Source organism: Macaca mulatta, chromosome 1 (genome assembly GCF_049350105.2).
Source record: "Macaca mulatta isolate MMU2019108-1 chromosome 1, T2T-MMU8v2.0, whole genome shotgun sequence".
NCBI classification, from domain to species: domain Eukaryota; kingdom Metazoa; phylum Chordata; class Mammalia; order Primates; family Cercopithecidae; genus Macaca; species Macaca mulatta.
In genome coordinates, this window is record NC_133406.1 from 148,511,787 (window position 1) to 148,532,083 (window position 20,297).

A 20,297-nucleotide genomic window follows, 5' to 3' on the forward strand; every position below is an offset into this window, starting at 1 on the left:
TTGGTCCCAGGCTATAATGTTACCCCTTAATTCCCTCTGCATCTTTACCACTTTTATTACAGCTGAACACACGCTCCTCATTAGTACCCTGGGTGATATGGGGAATCAGAGTGCTGAAAATTATGTGGAATAGGTACCAGATGTTTGTGTCAACTTGGTATGCATTGGTATTTGGAATGCTCGAGGATCACATTTATTAAATGTGAAAATTACTTACTGTGTCTTCTCCAAAACATTACCCCCCTCCGCCAGTATTTTTGTCCGTGTTGCATGAGGTGTGATATTAGTAATTTCTTTTGGCACAGATTAAATTTAAAGTGTGTGCCTCAAATGCATCTGTTCCCAAATGCTTTGTCTGCATTCTGTCAAGTTTTGGAGCTGGCCTACCGCCAGCAGGGATGTGGGGGTTCTGTAACTGAGATTGGAATGCTGTGTTGCAGCTAAAGGACATAATGAAAGGGTGAGTCCATTTGATTTTTTTCTTTAAGTGAAACTGGGAATTTAGACATTGATGTTATAGCGAGATCTTAGGAACGTTTCCCATGTGTCCAGATAAGCAAGCATTAGTGAAAAGGACGGAGGAGGGCATTTGGTAAAATGAGAAAGGAGTTTCATTAAGTTTATGAAGTCTTTTAAGTCAACCAAAGGTGATAAGTGTGAACCAAGCAGTTTATTTTATTTTAGTAGACATGAATGAATGTTTACATTTGGTCTATACTTCTGTTCACCCAGTACTGAGGAGAGGAACTGGAAAGTGCAAGGCAGAGGCAGGTGGCGCTCTGCCAGGGGAAGAGCCTGGAGCTGGAGTCTCAGAGACCCAGGTTCAGATCCCCCACTGCCCCTTCCTGCCGATGTGTTTCTTAGCCTCTCTTGAGCTCCAGTTTCCCATCACTCTAAAATGACAGCATTAACACTGTTTTCACAGTGGCATTGTGAGGATCAGAAACATGTACAAGATGTGTGGCCCCTAGTGGTGTGGTAACCATACATATGAAGAGTTAACCCCCAGCTTTTCACACAAGGCGGCGGCCCAGGGAGCTACCACGTGCTTCGCAGTGTGGCCTCAGGTGGCCCAGCTGCTGAGTAGCCGAGCAGTGAGGGCCTGCTTTGTGAAGGAGGCTGGTTTGGCAGTGGCCTTGGCAGTGTGGCCGTGGTCTGGGCCACCTAGGAAGTTTCTCACCGCAGAGTTGGTTTGAATTTGTGCTGTCTTCAGGTCAGTAAATGTTTTTGTCAGTAGAAGTAGCATCTTGTGGGTGAAGGGGGCTGTGCCTCCGTGCTGGTGGCCGAGGAGAGTGTACCAAACAGAAGAGCAGAGCCTGACTTCGGTTCAAACAAGACACAACACCCGGCAAGATTTTGAGGATATCAGATTTCTTGAGTAAGCCAGCAGAGGAGGATTAAATTCAGCTCACACTTTGAGTATGGGGAAAAGTTAGATTTCTTTGGGAGTTACCCTTAAGGAGTCCTGGACTCGGCACATACCAGATGCCCACAATGAACTGAAATATCCAGATTGGGAGGCACCAGTGAGGATTGTCTCTGGAGGTGAATCCATATGTACATTACTGCCAGGAAGCACTTTTCTGAAATACACATCCTACCTCTGTGTGGCTAACAACAGTTTACTTATAGTGGGTTACAGAGTTTCTGTGAGGCTTCGGATGAAGTATCTGCAACATGCCTTTTTCATGATAAAGTATGGTGTGAAGTGAGCAGACGTGTGTGCTTATGAGCATCGTTGCTTTCAGGCCTGTTCTTTCCTCATCGTCCACGCCCTGGTTGATCCTTACGTGGTAACAGCTTTCGCTGTGCTGATAAGGAGCATCATCAGAGCGTGTTGCTCACTCGGCTCTTGACTGCAGGGAAGAGATTGCGTAGGGAAGACGGGATGTGGGTTTTCAGCCGTGGCCACAGGAGACACTCCCAGCCTTTTGAGGCTGCCGGTGAGGGCCGACAGTAGCAGCTCCAGAGCTCACAGGTCACCACAAAAGTGAGCAGATGAGTCAGACGGGGTTTCGGAGCATGTTTTCCTGGTTTCCAAGCCTTTGTGGCCGGGAGGTGCCGTATCGGGCCCCATAGTGGTCAAGTGAGAATCTGAGCCACCGTGTTAACTCAGGCACGTGTGCTAGAGCCTGTGGGGTGGATCATGCTGTTCCCAGGTGGAAACCTTCCTGAATGGAGCTGGCCCTGGCATTGTGCGGACAGATTGCGGAAGGAACCACTGTGAGGCCAAGCGGGAAGGATGGGAGACAAGTTCATGAGCCGGCTGTGGCAGAGGGAAGGGGACAGGAAGGCTAGAGCCTGACCCAGAAGTGGCAGGATGAGGCTGGGGGTGTGGTGTGCCAACGGAGAGATAGAGGATTGTTCTGCCACCTGGAGAGAGGGGCTTGGCCAGAAGAGTGTTCGGGAAGAGAAGACAAAAACAGATTTGTGTTTCCTGCATTCTGTGACAGTTGAAGGTGGGGAAGCCCCAACTGGAACTTGATTCTTAGCAACCAGAAATGCCACCTCCCTCATTTCATGGTTGGTGTTTTTTTTCCTCCCCCTTTTAGTATAAGAATGAGGCTTTGGCTCTCAGGTAAAGAGTGAAAGCAGGAAGTCTGAGACAGACAGTCCCTTATTGTCATGAAGCCCATGCAGCATGCATCACCCCATGGCTCTTTCCCATTTCTCAGCGATAATTGAGTGCCTACTGTGTGCCAGATACTGTTCCGGGGTGAGGCAGGCAGCAGCACGCAGAATGGTTGGGTTCTGTTCTTTTGTCGTGTTTGCAGTCTTTGGGAGCGTGTAGATGTGAAACCAGTAATTGCACAAATAATTATGTACATCCAATCACAGGAGGTGCTGTGGAGAGAAACGGAGAGTACCACGAGAGTATGAAAAAATATAGATCTAACACAGCGAGGGAGGTTTGGGGAGCTTCCTTGAGAGATCAGTAGAATGAGCAGGAGTTTGTCATGCCATGGTGGCGGGAAGGAACAGACGCAGCGGGGAACGTGTTCCTGGAGGAAGCCTTGCTATTCAGAGGCTCCTTTGGGACAAAGTTTGGCACTTCTGATGAAATAAAAGAAGGCAAGTACATTAATTAGGGTAGGTTAAGCTACAAATATCAGAAAACCCAAAATAACATTGGCTTAAATAAGAAAAAAGTTTACATTTGTTTCCTATTTTTAAAAAAGCAGTTCAGAGCTGATCCCGTGGCTCCATGTTCATCGAGTACCCAGGTGGCTTCTCAGTTGCTGTGCCCTCTTTAGCATGCTGCTTCTGTCTCATGGCCACAAAGGCTTGCTTTAGTGCTGCCCGTTACATCCATGTTCCAACCAGCAGTCAGAAGGAAATGGCAGAAGAACTGACCTTCACTTCATACAGGAAGCTGCCAGCTGCTAGCGAGATTGGGAAACGTGGCCTTCGTTCTGGGTGGCTGTGTGACCAGCTGGCACTTGGAGAAAGGAGAACGATGGCTATAGGAAGACAACGAGCACTTCTGTGCTTCATCAGAATGGCCAAAACACGGGGAGCAAGTGCCTGGGGAATGAGAGACGGGGCCATGGTAGGAAGCAGGGCCAGATCTTGGAGGGCCTTGTAAGCCATGTTGAGGTTTTGAGACTTCATCTGGACAGCAGAGATAGAGTGGTAAGTCTTTTAAAGCAGAGAGAAGCAGGATCAGACTTGAGTTTTTCAGATCAATTTGGCTGCTCTGTAGAAGACATTTTGGTGGAGGTAAGAATTAAGAGCATCTTGCAGTAATGAGGGAACCAGAGATGATGGTGCCCATGGAGATGGAGCAGGGGGCTCAGAGTTGAGTGGCCAAGGAGAGAATCCATTGGGTGAGGAGAGGGAAGGGGTGATGTTGGGGCACTTCCCCCAGGTTGGTGCCAGGTATACGTAGATGGAGGCTGGTGCCATTTACTTAGGGAGGGAATGAAGGAGGAACAACAGGCACGAGGGGTAAAGATGCTGAGTTCTGCATGTTGAGATTGGGTGTCCATGAGACAAAAGTAGATGGTGAAGGAGCTGTTGAATATTCAGGCCTGGAGCTTAGAAAAAGAAGTATAGGCCGGGTGTGGTGGCTTACGCCTGTAATCCCAGCACTTCAAGAGCCCAATGCAGGTGGATCACATGAGGTTAGGAGTTCGAGACCAGCCTGGCCAATATGATGAAACCCCATCTCTACTAAAAATACGAAAATTAGCTGGGTGTGGTGGCGGGTGCCTGTAATCCTAGCTACCTGGGAGGCTGAGGCACGAGAATCACTTGAACCTGGGGAGTGGTGGTTGCAGTGAGCTGAGATCGTGCCACTGTACTCCCGCCTGGACAACAAAGCGAGACTGTCTCAAAAAAAAAAAAAAAAAGAAAAAAAAAAGGAAAAAATAAGTAAGTCTGAGATGGCCTGGAGTTGTTTCTGTAAAGAGATGGGAGTTGAACCCATGGATGTGTTTGAGAAAATCTATGGAAAAAGGATAGTGCACTCCAGGAAGGCCTGGCAGGCATTTTACCTGGAAGGTGGGGATGGAACAGCTGGCGGCAGAAGAGCATCTCTCCAAGATATTCAAAGGAAAACTTCATACAGTCACACTGCCTCTTTCCTTTCCTTTCTTGGCCAGAGAGGCTTTCTTTTTCCCCAAAGGAAACCCTCTCTCCTGACTCCTACACTGCGTCTGTTCTCTTAGGAGACGACTATTCTACACCATACTTAGAGTTTAACCTATATCCTCTAGCCTGGACATTTTCACAGGGACTTTTTGTCCCCTCCCTTAAGTCTTAATTTTTTTCACTTGTACTTTCTGTACCCTTTGCATACTTATCCAGTGATGTTTTTCAGGATAAAATCCTAGCGGGAGGTTGCTGGGTCAAAGGATATGTACCTTTTGTGGGGCCTTGGATACCACTGAAATATTATACCCATTTGCTCTCTCAGCAGCAGTATGATGCTGGCATACTTTTTGAGGAACCTTTCTTAAGGCATTTCTGGGCTTATTTTTTTTTATAAGCATTGCCCCTCTCTCCCAACTTTTCTTTAATGAAAAATTTCAACATGTGTAGATGTTGAAACCATTGTACAGGGAACATTTAGATTCCACAATTAGCATTTTGCAATAGAAGCTTTATCAAATATCTCTCCATCGTATTTTTTGGGAGGTATTTCAAAGTAAATTACAAAACGGTAGATCTCACCCCTAAATCTATGACCACTTTTTTATTTTCACAGAAAGTGTTGGCACAGCCCAGGCCTTGGGCTGGATGTTCACTGTACAATGGGTGGTCACCCCTTCCCTCTCCTCACCTAGTAGATTCTCTTCTGGCCACTCAACTCTGTCCCCTTCTCTCCATCTCCATGGACACCATTATCTCTCTTGCCCTGATCACTGCAAGGCCGGGCACTTCAGGACCCTGCCTCCTGAGAGAGAGAGCCAAGGAGGGCCAAGTCTGAGGCTTTGGGTGACTGGGGAAACCTTGAAACAGTTACTTAAGCACATTGAGCTTACTTTGCTTTCTTTAAAATGGGGTTAGTGCTGCTTCCTTGCGATGTGTCAGAAGGATGTGCAGCACCTAGCATTGCATAGTGGGTACTTAATAAATGGGAACAGTCTCTCTCTTTCTCTCTCTCTCTATATATTTTTTTGATATAGAGTTTAGCTCTTGTCACCCAGGCTGGAGTGCAATGGCGCAATCTTGGCTCACTGCAACCTCCACCTCCCGGGTTCAAGCGATTCTCCTGCCTCAGCCTCCTGAGTAGCTAGGATTATAGGCACACGCCACCAAGCCCAGCTAATTTTTGTATTTTTAGTAGACACAGGATTTACCATGTTGGCTAGGCTGGTCTTGAACTCCTGACCTTAGGTGATCCACCCGCTTTGGCCTCCCAAAGTGCTGGGGTTACCGACATGAGCCACCGCACGGGGCTGAGCAGTATCTCTTATTACGTTGTATGCTGAACTGTTAAAGATACCATTTCTTATATACCCCTTGGGATTGTGGTAGATAATTCCTGATTTTTTTTTTCTTTTTGTCTTTTTTTGGTGTAAGGATAGTTTGAGCATATGTTGTAGCTTTTTTTCTTTTTCAATCTTGGAGGGAAAAAAATTCTATGAGGAACTTTGAAAACCAGCTACTACTCTATTGTGTCAGATGGTCAGGAACACACTATTGAGTGTATTTAAACATCGAGCCAAGTAGGTCTCTGCGTTTTTATTTTTATTTTCTGAGACAGGGTCTCCCTCTGTCACCCAGGCTGGAGTACAGTAGTGTGATCACGGCTTGGCTCACTGCAGCCTGGACTTCCGTGGGCTTAGGTGATTCTCCCACCTTAGCATCCTGAGTAGCTGGGGCTACATGTGTGTACCACCACAACTGCTAATGTCTGTGTCTATATCTATATCTGCCTATTTGTATATATATGCGTGTGTGTGTATATATATGTGTGTGTGTGTGTATATATATATATGTATATATATATTTTTTTTTTTTGTAGAGACGGGGTTTCATCATATTGCCCAGTTTGGTTTTGAACTCCTGGGCTCAAGCGATACGCCTGCCTTGGCCTTCCTAATTGTTGGTGTTACAGGCGTGAGCCATTGCGCCTGGCCTCCTGTGGGTCTCTGTAAAGAGTTGCTGTCCTGGCATTTGATCAGGGTGTGCCCCATGCATTGCTTTCTCTTTTCTTTGACCTTGGACTGACTCATATAACCCATAGCTAGAGCTCCAGCCCTTAAAGAGAGTGTTTGCTCTGTTCTGGACTCTGGCAAAACAGAGACTGTAGACTCTAAGGCCAGAAGCGCGCATACTCAGCACTGAAGGCTTCCCAGCACCGATTCCCTCTCTCTTTGGGAATACCTTATTATTTGATTTGTTTCCATTGAGTTTTCGTCCCTGCCCCAGTGTGGAGGTGAGCAGTGTGGTGATTTAAGGAGATCTCAATGGGTGATGGTGGCATCATGAGGAGGAGGGCAGATCAAATAGATTGCAGGTCTTTTTGCAGATGTGTTTTCAGCCTGTTCAGAGCTTTGCACACATACGAGAATGGAACTGAAAGGCATTTTATTTGTGCTTAATTTGTGATAATTGTAAATTCGTGGCAGGAGGCTCTGCAACCAGTTCAGAAGGGTTTCCCAGTGTGGGTAGCTGTAGCCAGTGAGTGTCCCCAGAATTGAGTAGGAATAGGATAATTTCTTGAAACTCTGGGTGTGAAGTGTACCAGACATCCCACTGCAGCTGGGAAAGCCAGAGAGGCCAGGAGGGCAGGATGAGGGCAGCAGGGGGAGTGCCTGCCCATACGGTTTCCCTGCACCCCGCCAGGGGTTCCAGGGAATATACAGTCAGTACCTCCTGTTACTGCTCTCGGAACATCTTCCTTCACCACCTTATGCTTTCTCAGAAAGCAGCTGGCCACAGTCCAGCTGTACAGAGAGTGGCAGTGACTATTTGAGAAGGCACATACTTCATTTCAGACCAGATAGCTATTATCAGCCTAGATAATTTCTGTGAGTCCTGAAATAGACTTGGCCCACCAGGCAGGGTGTCTGCTTCTGGGTGCAGACTGGCTGGTTCTGAACTACGTTTGCAACCCTGGAGAGTACCTTTATTATTTAGAAGTCAGGAAGAACAAACTGGAGTACATTCAGGCCTTTCACCTGGGTTCCATCTGGGAGGTTGTGGTGTAGTGGGCATTGTATGTTTCAGCCCAGTTTCTTGGGTGATTGAATGGAGACAATAGCACCAAGCTCACAGAAGTGTGTGAGGAGTAAGCATCTAGTTCCTTCTTCCCCTGGGTGTGTGTCTATCAATCCAGCCAATGTGAAAGGAGGCTGCAGTGATTTCAGGGCTGTAGCAGCCTGTTTCCCATATTCCCTACAGCCAAATCCAAGTCCCTGGAATGGTGCCCTACTCACTGATCTGAGAAGGGGCATTGTTTTCAAAGCTCAATGATTCATTTATTCATTTAACAAACATTTTCTGAGCATCTCATATATGCCAGGCACTGCAGATGAATGCTGAGGATACAAAGATGAGCATGCACAGCCCTCAGAGAGGTCACATTTGACCAGTACAGATGGATGTGTACCCCAGTGGCTATCATGTAAATGCAGTAGTGGAGACAGGCAGATAAATTGCGGGAGGGCAGAGAAAGAGAGCCTTCCTCAGCTTGGGGCGTTTGTTGTGGGAACAGAGTGAGAGTGGAAGAGGAATTTGGGTAAAGGAAGCAGGCTTGAATGAGGACATGGAGCTGGGAAACATCCTGGTGTGTCTGGAGACCTTTAAGTAAGTTGATGTGGACTGGGGAGGGGTGAGACATAGGAAGGGGCTAGATCAAGAAATGCCTCCTGTGCTCTGTGATGGAGCTTAGGCTTTATTCAGTAGGGAAGCTGTTCTGAAGGGACAGGAACTGCCCACAGAGATGCCAGCAGCAGGCATTTGCTTTGGGAACACCCGTAACATTGAGTGCCTCTAGGTTAGGTGGATAGTGCCTGTGTGGAAGGTGGCATGCAGAGCTTAAGTCCTCAGACTCTGTTCAGGAAGGTTTGTAATTGTCTAGGGTCGGTAAAGAAGTAGAGATGGAGAGGAGTGAATGGATTTAGGATTTAAGGCTTGATTGATTAGAGGAAGAGGGAATGAAGAAGCAGGAACCAAATATGACCAGGGTTCTACTTTTTCTATCTGAGGCTCTGCTCAGATTCTACTTCTTTTGGGAGGATTTTTCTGACCTCTGGCCCAAATTTTGCTGTACAGCTCTGGCCCTGATTGCCTCTACATGTTACATCTTGCTCTGTATTGTTCTTAAGTTTGTTTTGCTTTCCCTAATAAAGGGAAGCTCTGAAAAGATAGGATCTGTATCTTTACTTTTGTTAAGTGCAATTTTAATATTATTTATGTATAGTATTTTTGGGACTTTAAGCAATTTATTTTATTTATCTCTGATTTTCTACCAAGAGGGAAGAAGGAATTGCACACAAATGTTAAATGGAAAGTGTCCTCTACCCAGAGGAATGCATTCATGACTTGTGAGTCCCAAAGGGAATTTAAAAAATCAAATACACACCAAATTATCCAAAAGAAATGTAAGAGATTGGGATTTTAGAAGATCGGCTAGCTTTTTGGCCACTTAGTCTTGGAGCAGTTTACCTGGAAAGGCATCTCTGGTGGGTTGGCAGTGGCTTGATCACCCTTGCCTGTTTGAGGCAGAATTAATTGCTGTTTCTGAGTGGCTTGTGTTTGTGATTCCCTTGGCAGGTCCAGAGCCTGGTGCACTGTGTGAATTGTCACCTGTCAGTGCCTCCCATCCTGTCCAGGCCTTGATGGAGAGCTTCACCGTTTTGTCAGGCTGTGCCAGCAGAGGCACGACTGGGCTGCCGCAGGAGGTGCATGTCCTGAATCTCCGCACCGCGGACCAGGGGCCTGGCCAACTGCAGAGAGAGGTAGGTGCAGGTGTCAGCTGTCAGCCCACTGCCACCGAGTCTGCAGAGACGATTTTCTGGACAGAAGTCCTTTTCTCTTCTGGGATTCAACAAAGAAGCTCGTGTATAAACATAAGAGAGCAGATTTAAAATGCCAACTGCTCTCTGGATTGGGCAACTTTAGGATTTCTCTGTCTAGAGACTGGTTGGCTCTCCCCCTTTCCTGGCCCTCCATATTGGAAAAAAACGTTCATAAGAATTTCAACTTTTAGGCCAGGCATGGTGGTGGTGCACACCTGTAATCCCAGCACTTTGAGAGGCCAAGGTGGGAAGATCACATGAGCTCAGGAGTTCAAGACCAGCCTGGGAAACATAGCAAGACCTTATCTCTACTAAAAATAAAATTAAAAAGAAAATTAGCAGGGTGTGGTGGTGAGCACCTGTAGTCCCAGCTACTTGGGAGGCTGAGGCAAGAGGATTGCTTGAGCCTGGGAGATCGAGGCTGGAGTGAGCCATGATTGCCACTGCACTCCAGCCTGGGAGATAGAGCGGGATCTTGTTTCAAAAAATAATAATAATTTCATCTTTTAAACATGATTTTGAGAAGCCAAATAAGGTACGATTTCTCTGTTGTTGTGGAATGTCTTTCCCATTTCCTCCTGTGTCCTCTCTTTCTTCTTTCTTTACTTTGTCATATGAGCTTATTGCTTCTGCAGGATGAATGAGGGGAAATGGGAACACTCTGGAATAAAGATGGCAGTACTTTGTACTTGCCTGAAAATCCCTGAGCATAGCTCCTTATCACTATCTAGGCAGCTTCCCAAAGGTGGCGGTGACATTAGCGGAGATGGTGATGATAAACATATATGCTCATAGTTACTCAGCATTTACTCTGCCCAGCACTGTTCGAAGCACTCATACGCTAACTCCATGAATCCTACAATTATGCTCATTTTACAGGTGACAAAACAGGTGCAGAAAACTTATTTGCGCAAGGTCATCATCTTCAGAGAGAAATGGCCTCCTCTTTCCTGTGGCTCAAAAGTGGCCTAGATTGTGGGTGAATGGTCATCATTTAAGAGGACAGATTTCCCAACAAGATAACACAGAGTGCTTTCCTTCTGTTTTTAAGCTTCTGTGTGTCAGAAATGTTATCACTCAGGTATTCTCTCTCCAGGGAGAAAGAAACCACAAAAAAATCCGATCATAGTGAAGTATAGGAAAAGTAATGCAGAATGGAATTTATCTTTGAGCTTCCTTCTGGTCAAGCAAGTTAATTTCCAGAGCCACTTGTTTATGTGCCTCAGTCACCCCATCTTTTTGGGGTGGTAGGAAGAGGAGAAGCACGAGATGTTAAGAAGGAAAAGCAAGCTGATTTTAATCTCATGAAAGTGTGCAGAGTTGGCTCATTTCAAAGACAGATCATCTAACCTTTCCAGCAGCATTGGAAATTATTGTTAATACTCTTGGTTGCTTGCCATTGTTGCTGCAACTCATATTTCAGGTCAGATTTCTTTATCCCAGTAATGTGTCTTTAATTCTGAACTGATGGGGGAGAGTTTGTGGTGAGAGGGAAAGGAGGAGAGGAGGAAATGCAGCTCCTATGAAGCATTGCTGACTCCAGCAATTCTTTAGCAGCGATAATTACTCATTTTATATATGCTTCTCTCAGAGGAACTCAGAGGGAAAAGAAAGTGCAAGCTGTTACAGAAGTAGCAACAGCAGAAAATTCTTGATGTTAAATTGTGCAGTACTGTTGTTGACTCTGAAAACAAATTCGAATAAGACTACTGAAACAAAAGAAAAATACCTCAAGGAGTGACAGCAGAGCCCTCCTGCACCTGGTTACTATGTTATTCAAAATGGGATTCGTTTTAGGACCTGGCAGTACTGAGGATACATAACATTAGCTGGCCTCAGGGACATAGTGTGTTCAGTGAGGAAGAAAAGAAAGAGGGCCTACTAAGGGTAGTCTCAAACTTGTTTAAAAACCTGAACATTATTCTCCTTCAATATTTTTATAGTGTCTGTATGATTTGAGGCCAGTGATTTGAAGATGTTTTTGAGAGTAGACAACAGAGAGACCTTTAAGAATTAGATGGTTGTAGTTCGATACTGTTTGAACACAAGATCTTGGGATAACCGATTTTTGGAGATTCCATCTGGCTCTGCCTTGCTCACATATGGCAGACCTCAGAGTAGTTTGCATATACAAAGTGAGCGTAGAGAATGTCATCAGAATGAGGGTCAGTATGACGAAAGAATGAAAGACTGTGGATGGTAAGATGGGTGTGGATAAGGATTAAATATCGCTCACTCTCTCGACATATGACTGTGGAGAACATTACCACAGCTGTGCAAACAGTTTTTAAAAATCATTTGAACCACATGACCCAGCAATTCCACTCTTAGGTATATACCCGAGAGAAATGAAAACACATGTCTACACGAAGACTTGTCTGTGACTGTTCGTGGCAGCATTAGTCCCAAAGTGGAAAAACCCAAATGTTCATTTTCTGATGAATGGGTAAATAAAATGTGGTATATCCATACAATGGAATGTTATTGAGCAATAAAAAGGATGGCATACTGATATGTGCTACAGCGTGGATGAACCTTGAAAATCCGCTAAATGAAAGAAGACAGACATAAAGACCACATATCATATGATTCCTTGTATGTGAAATGTTCAGAATACAGAAATTTATAGAGACAAAGTAAATTAGTCATTGCTTAGGGCTAGAGGGGAAAGAAGGAAATGGAGGTTGACTGCTAATGGGTACAGGTTTTTTTAAAATAGTGGAGGCTGGGCAAGGTGGCTCACGCCTGTAATCCTAGCACTTTGGGAGGCCAAGCCAGGTGGATCACCTGAGGTCAGGAGTTTGAGACTAGCCTAACCAACATGGTAAAACCCCTTCTCTACTAAAAATGCAAAAATTAGCTGGCATGGTGGTGAGTGCCTGTAGTCCTAGCTACTTGGGAGTCTGAGGCAGGAATATGACTTGAACCCAGGAGGTGGAGGTTGCAGTGAGCCAAGATTGTGCTGCTGCACTCCAGCCTGGGCAACAAAGCAAGATTCCATCTCAAAAAAAAAAGAACAGAAGTGGAGAAGATGACAAAAATGTTCTAAAATTTTAATGGTTGCACAACTCTGTGAATATACTAAAAACTGTTGAATTGTAATTTAAGTGGGTGAATTTTATGGTATGGGAATTGTATCTCAATAAAACTAAGAAAACCATTTGACCTGCTGACATGCTAATTAGTCTATAAAGTTTACCTTGGCTCAATTCACTTTATCAAGATTGCTTACTCCTTCAACTTAAACTCACCTAATGCTTTTTGTTATTTTCATTGGATAACTTGGTTTTTGTAGATATGCCATGATATAGTCTATGCTAAAAATAACAGCTGATCTGTTTTGAGGCTAATAGTAGGAGGGCAGAGGCAGCCTTTGTGAAGTCTCTATCAATTTTTTTTTTTTTTTTTTTGAGACAGAGTCTCGCTGTGTCACCCAGGCTGGAGTGCAGTTGTGTGATTTCGGCTCACTGCAACCTCTACCTCCTGGGTTCAAGCAATTCTCATGCCTTAGCCACCTGAGTAGCTGGGATTACAGGCATGTGCCACCGTGCCTGGCTAATTTTTTATATTTTTAGTAGAGATTAAGTTTCATCGTGTTGGCCAGTCTGCTCTCAAACTCCTCAAGTGATCTGTCCGCCTCAGCCTCCCAAAGTGCTGGGATTACAGGTGTGAGCCGCCACGCCTGGCCTCTACCAAATATTAAAGGCAAATGTTTTTCAAAATGAAATGGTAAGTGCTGTTACTTACAAATTAGCAAAACAATGACCGTGCTGGCTCCAAGCCGTAATTGACTATGACTCTGAAGACTGCTGTAGTTGGTTTTCATGATGTCATCCTTAAATGTGAGGGAATTACTAAATCAGCCCTGTTTCCCCTTGGCTTGTTACTGGTTCCGGATCAGTAGCAAGATCTATTATAAATCACCCCATCTCTCATATTTTACTGTTAATAAATTCCTACCTCCCAGGTTCTTCAGCTGGGGAGAGATTTTTAATTTTCCTGTGTAGAGGAAGGGACAGAGCCTACACCTGAGAGTGGTGACTGCAGCAGGTTGACAAGATTCAGGGAGACAGTTACGTTTAAGTTGGATGAACAGCTTTATAGGCCAGCAGAGAATTTGTATCAGAAACACACTTGTTACAACAGTACATAAAAAGCCCTCAGTACCAAAGCACTGTTTTGTCATTGGCCTCCCTGCTGGGTTCTCCTCGGGTCAGAGTAGACCTATTGTATTTTTCATCTGAAAACACACCTCTCATTTGTAATCATTGGTTTCGGAAACAACAGCCTTGGAAGCGAACAGGAAACTGGAAAACGACTTTCTGGCAACAGAGGACAGCAGAAGAGCATAAACAATGCTGAGAGATCAGATTTATCTTTTAGAGCAAGTGAGGACCGGTGTCATGGTTTCCATCCCCATGAAAACCAGCTCCTAGTACCCTCTGACTTTGAGGTAAAATGCAGCCTCCCCCTTCTGTCAGAATTCTGAGTTTAATTGCTCAGGGCGTTTCCTGATTCCTGAGAAGGGTTACAGCACCATCAGAGGCTTGTTTACAGTAACATACTTTCATTAGTTGCTGGAATGGCAACAATTTTGTTTCCTATCATCTAATTTTTACTTGTGACCTGCTTTTATGTGGTGGTGTGTCTTTTCTATTTCCGACCTATCTAATTGCTTGCTTATTATGAAAAGCTGCTGAGGATAAGTCCCTAGTTAGCCATTACATATGTGTAGAAAAGATATGGACATTTAAATTTATGTATTTGTTTTGACATTAAGGAGCAATGGGCGTGCCAGTGCCTGGCTGTAGGGGTGGAGTGGGGATCGGGAGGCTCCATTACCACGGGAAAGGGGCCAGGTTTAATAACTTCACCCGTCAAAAAGCTCAGAACCCTATGAGCTTCTCTGCCTCATTCCAAAAGAGGATTTGGGATGAGCTTCCAGCAACAGGCATACCAACAATGTAAGCAGAAATACAGAATGAGGACCAAGGGAAAGAGGAGAGTGCAGTTTGTGAGCCATATGGGTTAATGTGGTTGGTATGATTGTGTTTGAAATTTGGCTCCAGACTTTTTGGCAGGCAAGCCAAGTGGGATGTGTGGTTAATCACACATGTGGCTCCAAATCACTTTTACTTTGTACCTTCTCTGAGGATTGGCATAAAGCTGTCCTGTTTTTGGTTCTTTTTGAGGGCAGGAAAGACCACAGTAGGGAGAAAGAGAAGGAAGTAAACACTGTCAAGTGCTAACTGCTCAACTTGCCTCTTAACAGCTCTCACATCCCCCAAATGACAATACTAGCAGCCATAGTGGTGGAGACTGCGTGTCTTCTGCGGGCCAGCCACCTGCCAGGCACTTGTTTGGTTCTGCCAGTCTTCTTGTCAGCCTGAAACAGAGGCTTGGTGGTCATGGTCACTGTTTTTGCAGAAGAGAATGCTTGAGCTTAGGGAGGTTATTCAACCAGATGGTGAGTTGCGGGGCCAGCCCCCGAGTTGTGTCTGTTGGATTCTACAGTGCAAGCTGCAAAGCTTTTCCCGTACTCCAGACAGTCGTCCTTTTCCTATTAGCTCTTACTTGGTTCTGGGCTACAGAACCTGCTAGTCTGCTTTGTTAGACAGCCAGCAAGTAGGTCTGTTAGTGAGGGTTTGGGTTCTGTGCATAGGTTGGTAATAACTCTTTCCAGTGCTTAGAGTCCTTTTTGATTCCCTTCCTTACAGTTTTGGGGCAGTATCAAGTTGGTCTGTGTGTGGCAGTGTCCCTTTTTTCCCTTTCATGGTTTAGGATTATCACACCACATGTCAGTAATTATAAAATGCAGGGCTGAGCTCAGGAGCCATTGTGCTCTATGTGGCTGCTAATCCCCATGCTAAATGGCACCACCAAGGGGCCTTTTATGTTCTTGTCTGTTTTCATAGTTAAACATTCCCGCCACCCCCAGGCCTTCAGCTGCCTTCACACAAGTAGCTCACCTGTCCTCTGCTTATAATTTACTACGTCTTATATCCAAACTTGTTTTAACTGTGTGGTGGGAGAGAACTAGCACATTAACTGACTCTTCTTGCTAAGAATGAAATGCAAGAGCTTCAGTATTCAGACTTTGCCATCTGCTTTGACATCTTTTTGCTTACACTGAGGAATTTGGCAATTCAAAGATTCACCACTTTGGAGATCTTTACCTACCTACTTATCTATATGTAATCCTTCCCCATTTCCGCAATATTAATATATGAACACCTCTTCTCTTTTTCCCCCTTAATTAACAAGATTCAGATAAAACAGTTTTTGGAGAGGAATAGGTGTGCCTTGCCCAACACCAGTAAAAGAACTGATATAAAATCTCAAGGCTGGATTTTGGGAGAGTACAGATGTGAGAGCAAAAACATTAAACTAGCTACATTCTTTTCTCTATCTGGGGTATTTTTTACCCTGCTGCTATTCATAAATGACTTCCTAATGCTAGTCCTGTGCATATGCAGAAAAAACAAAAAACCCAGGGCTATTTATGTTTGAGATATCTTTTATGTGGTATGTACTAAGCAAGTGTCAAAGTAAACCCCTCACATACAGACACGGTATATCGGTGAAATTTGGTTTCTAAACAGATACATTCTGCATATAAGCACTGCCTGGTGTTTGTTTAAAAGGAGGCTGTTCTGGAAATCACCCCAGCCTGACAGGAAAGATTACCTCTGAAATGGTCATTTAGTTTCCCACCAGACCTATAACAGATACTATCATGCATTGCTTCATGACAGAGACACGTTCAGAGAAATGTGTCATTAGGGGATTGTGTTGTGCAAATGTCATAGTGTAGTTACACAAACCTAGATGGTATGTCCTACTACACACTTAGGCCATATGGTGTATATAGCCCATGGCTCCCAGGCTACAAATGTGCACAGCATGTTACTATGCTGAATGTTGTAGGCAATTGTAACACAATGGTAAGAATTTGTGTACCTAAACATACCTAAACATCGAAAAGGTACAGGAAGATTATGGTATTATAGTCTTATGAGACCACTGTCGTATATGTGGTCCCTTGTTGATTGAAGCATTGTTATGTGGCCCATGCCTGTACTATTTCTCTCTCTCTCTCTCTCTCTTTTTTTTTCTGTATCTCTCCCCACCTGCCCACTGCCTCTCTCCTTTCTTCCCTTCCCCATTTATTGAGTATTCCCCATTTATTTGAGTATAGAAATCATTTCATTACCTACAAAGGCAACTGAACCTGTCTGTCCACATAGGATTGGAGGGCCTGAATGAATAGGACACTCACATCATTTAAAAAGAGTTACTCCTTTACTTGAAGACACTCAATGCAATTTAAACAACAACACCCTGCTAGGCGTGTGAAGGTGCCAATCCAGGCCTGGAAAGGGGAGCAGGGTCAGGGACAGCAAGGCAATGCATTTGCTTGCTGTCGCAACAGACAATGCAAGCGAGAGTTGGCACTGGTCACACTAGTCAAGGATGATGTCTAACACTTTGGGGCAAGATGTTCAATCAAAAATTCCAGCTAACTCTCAAATAGGAACTCTCCAAAAATGCAGTCTTGGACTTTTAGAAAAAGTAAAAGCAGAAATCAGAGAGGTAACAGTAAACACCAGGGTTTAGGAAACAAACCAGGACACAAGGCTAAGAAGTTAAAGCATTCCTACCAAGATGCAGGCTGGTCATGTCACTTAAATCCTGTCATTCGTCATAGTAATATCCAGATGCCGTAACGTTGCCCCAGGAAAGCACAGCCCCTGCCCCAGCAGAGGGACTGAGCCTGGTTGGACTCAGCCTTTTTAGAATGAGGTAATGCCGATTTATATTCTATGCTGGCTGGACAGACTGTAAAAACCTCTCATTATTGCTTCTTCCCCCAGATAGAGAAAAGACTGCCTTGACACCCCCCCCCCTTTTTTTTTTGAGACGAGTTTCACTCTCTCGCCCAGGCTGGAGTGCAGTGGCATGATCTCGGCTCACTGCAACCCCCGCCTCTTGGGTTCAAGAGATTCTCCTGCCTCAGCTTCCTGAGTAGCTGGGACTACAGGCGTGTGCCACCACACCCAGCTAATTTTTGTATTTTTAGTAGAGTTTTAGTAGAGACGGGGTTTCACCATGTCGGCCAGGATGTCCTCGATCTCTTGACCTTGTGATCTGTCAGCCTTGGCCTCCCAAAGTGCTGGGATTACAGGCGTGAGCCACTGTGCCCGGCCGAACTCTTTTAAAATTTGTCCAGCAGCAGCATTTTCCAGCCAGTATGGTGTTTCGTCTTTATGGAGGTTAGGGTTAGAACCCTGACCCGTACTACTGTTGCCATGGTAACTGCCCTTGACTTAAAAAAAATTATATAATTTCCTGAAAGTGTTGTTAGACAATGTTTTTATAAGAGCACGCTTTGATTTAAAAATGTGACATTTTGCTCTTAGAACTTTTGGGAGAGTATTAAAAAAAAAAAAGCAGTGGACCCAAGTCAGGAGCAGGTTTGCAAATCTGAGACGCAGATGTGCGGACTGGGCAAAGGCCCAGTGCATGTGTCTGCAGTGTCTCCAGTTTCCCAGCTTGAGCCTTCTCCTTGCCATTGCTTATCTGCTTCTTGACATGCTGTTTGAGAGTAAAAGGAAACTTAACTGCTAATAGCTGATTTAAATACTTAAATTCTGCAGAAGTATTTATTGTATTGCCTTCAATCACTCCTTCCATGGTGTTTTCTAAATATTTCTGTGTAAATTTAGACACATGTTTAATTATTCCACTTTTCTTTCCTCCACGATGAAGAGGCCATGTATGACTTGGCCCCTTTGATGCCTCGGGTCAGCTTATTTCTCTTTTCCTTCCCCTGCTCCACTGGAATGAGTGACCATCTGTACGTCCTTGTTTCCCTTCTTCCCTCTCTACAGCCTGAGCTCATCTCTGGGGAGACCCTGATGATGCCCCTTTGAACAACTCAAGGGCTGCTAGGACTAGAGGGTCCCTGGAGTCCATCTAGCCCTAACACCTTAGGGGGATCAGGCCAGAGGGTGTAGCGGTGACATGTTCACTATAACCAAGAACTTGGTGCCAGCACTGGACTAGCCCCTGGGGACACCAACTTCTGTTGCAGAGCTGCTTCTACACATCTCCCTGCCCCACTCTTTCTCCTCCCCAGCTTATGAAGCCTCCAGTGCTGTCAAGCACTCCCTTTCTGGCACTTCCCTCTTGGTTTCCTGGTTCTCATTCTACCCTTCCATCTGCTTTTCTGTTTCTTTCTCAGCTGCTCACTCTTTCTTCTTAGGGGTTTTTTTTTTCTTTTCTTTTTTTTTTTTTTTTCCATGAGACAGGGTCTGGCTCTGTCGCCCAGGCTGGAGTGTAGTGGTGTGATCTCAGCTCACTGCAGCCTCAAGCAATTCTCCCACCTCAACCTCTTGAGTAGCTGGGACTAGAGGCGCACACCACCACGCACGGCTAATTTTTACATTTTTTGTAGAGACGGGGTTTCACCATGTTCCCCAGGCTGGTCTCAAACTCCAGAGCTCAACTGATCTGCCGGCCTTGGACTCCCAAAGTGCTGAGCTTACAAGCATGAGCAAGTATGCCTGACCTCAGGGGTTCTTGACTGAGGCACAGCCCTTGGCTTTCTGTTTTCCTCTGCCTCCTCTCCCTGAGGTGGCTTGGCTGTTCTTAGGATTTTGCTTGTCACTTCCTTGGTTACAACTCCGAAAACTGTGCCTGGGCTTCTCCAGTGGAGCTCCAGTCAGATGGCTGAAGCACCCCAGCTCTTGAGTCCCACCTTAAGCTGCCAGGTGCCTAAGATATGGACTGGAGGAGTGACTGCCACTGTGGTTCGCTCCCATGTTAGATACAGGGCTAGTCTCAGTTCTGCCACTCCTCATGTGTGACTTGGGTGAGTTACTTAATTCCCTAAGCTCTGTTTCCTCATCTGTAAAATGGAGATGATAGTAGCACCTTTTTTTTTTTTTTTTTAATTATTACCTTTTTTGAGACGGAGTCTCGCTCTGTCACCAGGCTGGAGTGCCGTGGCATGATCTCAGCTCACTGCAACCTCCGCCTCCTGGGTTCAAGCGATTCTCTTGCCTCAGCCTCCTGAGTAGCTGGGACTACAGGCATGTGCCACCACGCCCAACGAATTTTTGTATTTTTTAGTAGAGATGGAGTTTCACCATGTTGGCCAGGATGGTCTCAATCTCTTGACCTCGTGATCTGCCTGTCTCAGCCTCCCAAAGTGCAGGGATTACAGATGTGAGCCACTGTGCCTAGCTAGTAGCACTTTTTTAGAGGGTTCACTGACCATTGAGAAATGTCTCTGTGGCACTTAGGGCCAGTGTAGGTACAGTCAACTGCTAGCTAACAGTCATTTTTGTTCTCTCTAAAATAGAATTTAAGAACCCTCCCAGGCCAGTTCTCCTGACCCTAGTGCTGGCTTTTCAGTCTGACTTCCCTATCCCATCAATGTCACCAGTACCCTCCATCTTGGAACTTTTGAACCATCTTGTATTTACTCATCCTCTTTTTTTTTTTTTTTTTTTTTTTTGAGATGGAGTCTTGCTCTGTCACCCAGGCTGGAGTGCATTGGCACGATCTTGGTTGACTGCAACCTCTACCTCCTGAGTTCAAGCAATTCTCCTGTCTCAGCCTCCCAAGTAGCTGGGATTACAGGCACCTGCCACTACACCCAGCTAATTTTTGTATTTTTAGTAGAGATGGGGTTTCACCATGTTGGCCAAGCCGGTCTTGAACTCCTGGCCTCCAGTGATCTACCCACCTCAGCCTCCCAGAGTGCTGGGATTACAGGCGAAAGCCACCGCACCTGGCCTGCCTGTTCTCTTTAAACCC

At 45.2% G+C, this 20,297-nt stretch overlaps 1 protein-coding gene across 2 annotated transcripts in view; it reads left to right on the forward strand.

Annotated features, from left to right (window-relative positions):
• TGFBR3 (transforming growth factor beta receptor 3) overlaps positions 1-20,297 on the forward strand; it is a 206,181-nt gene that overhangs the window by 79,300 nt on the left and 106,584 nt on the right. For both annotated transcript variants that reach the window (XM_001098281.4, XM_015144723.3), the window contains exon 3: positions 9,229-9,413. In XM_001098281.4, the coding sequence (XP_001098281.3) occupies positions 9,229-9,413 (185 nt within the window). The remainder of the gene's footprint in view (positions 1-9,228; positions 9,414-20,297) is intronic.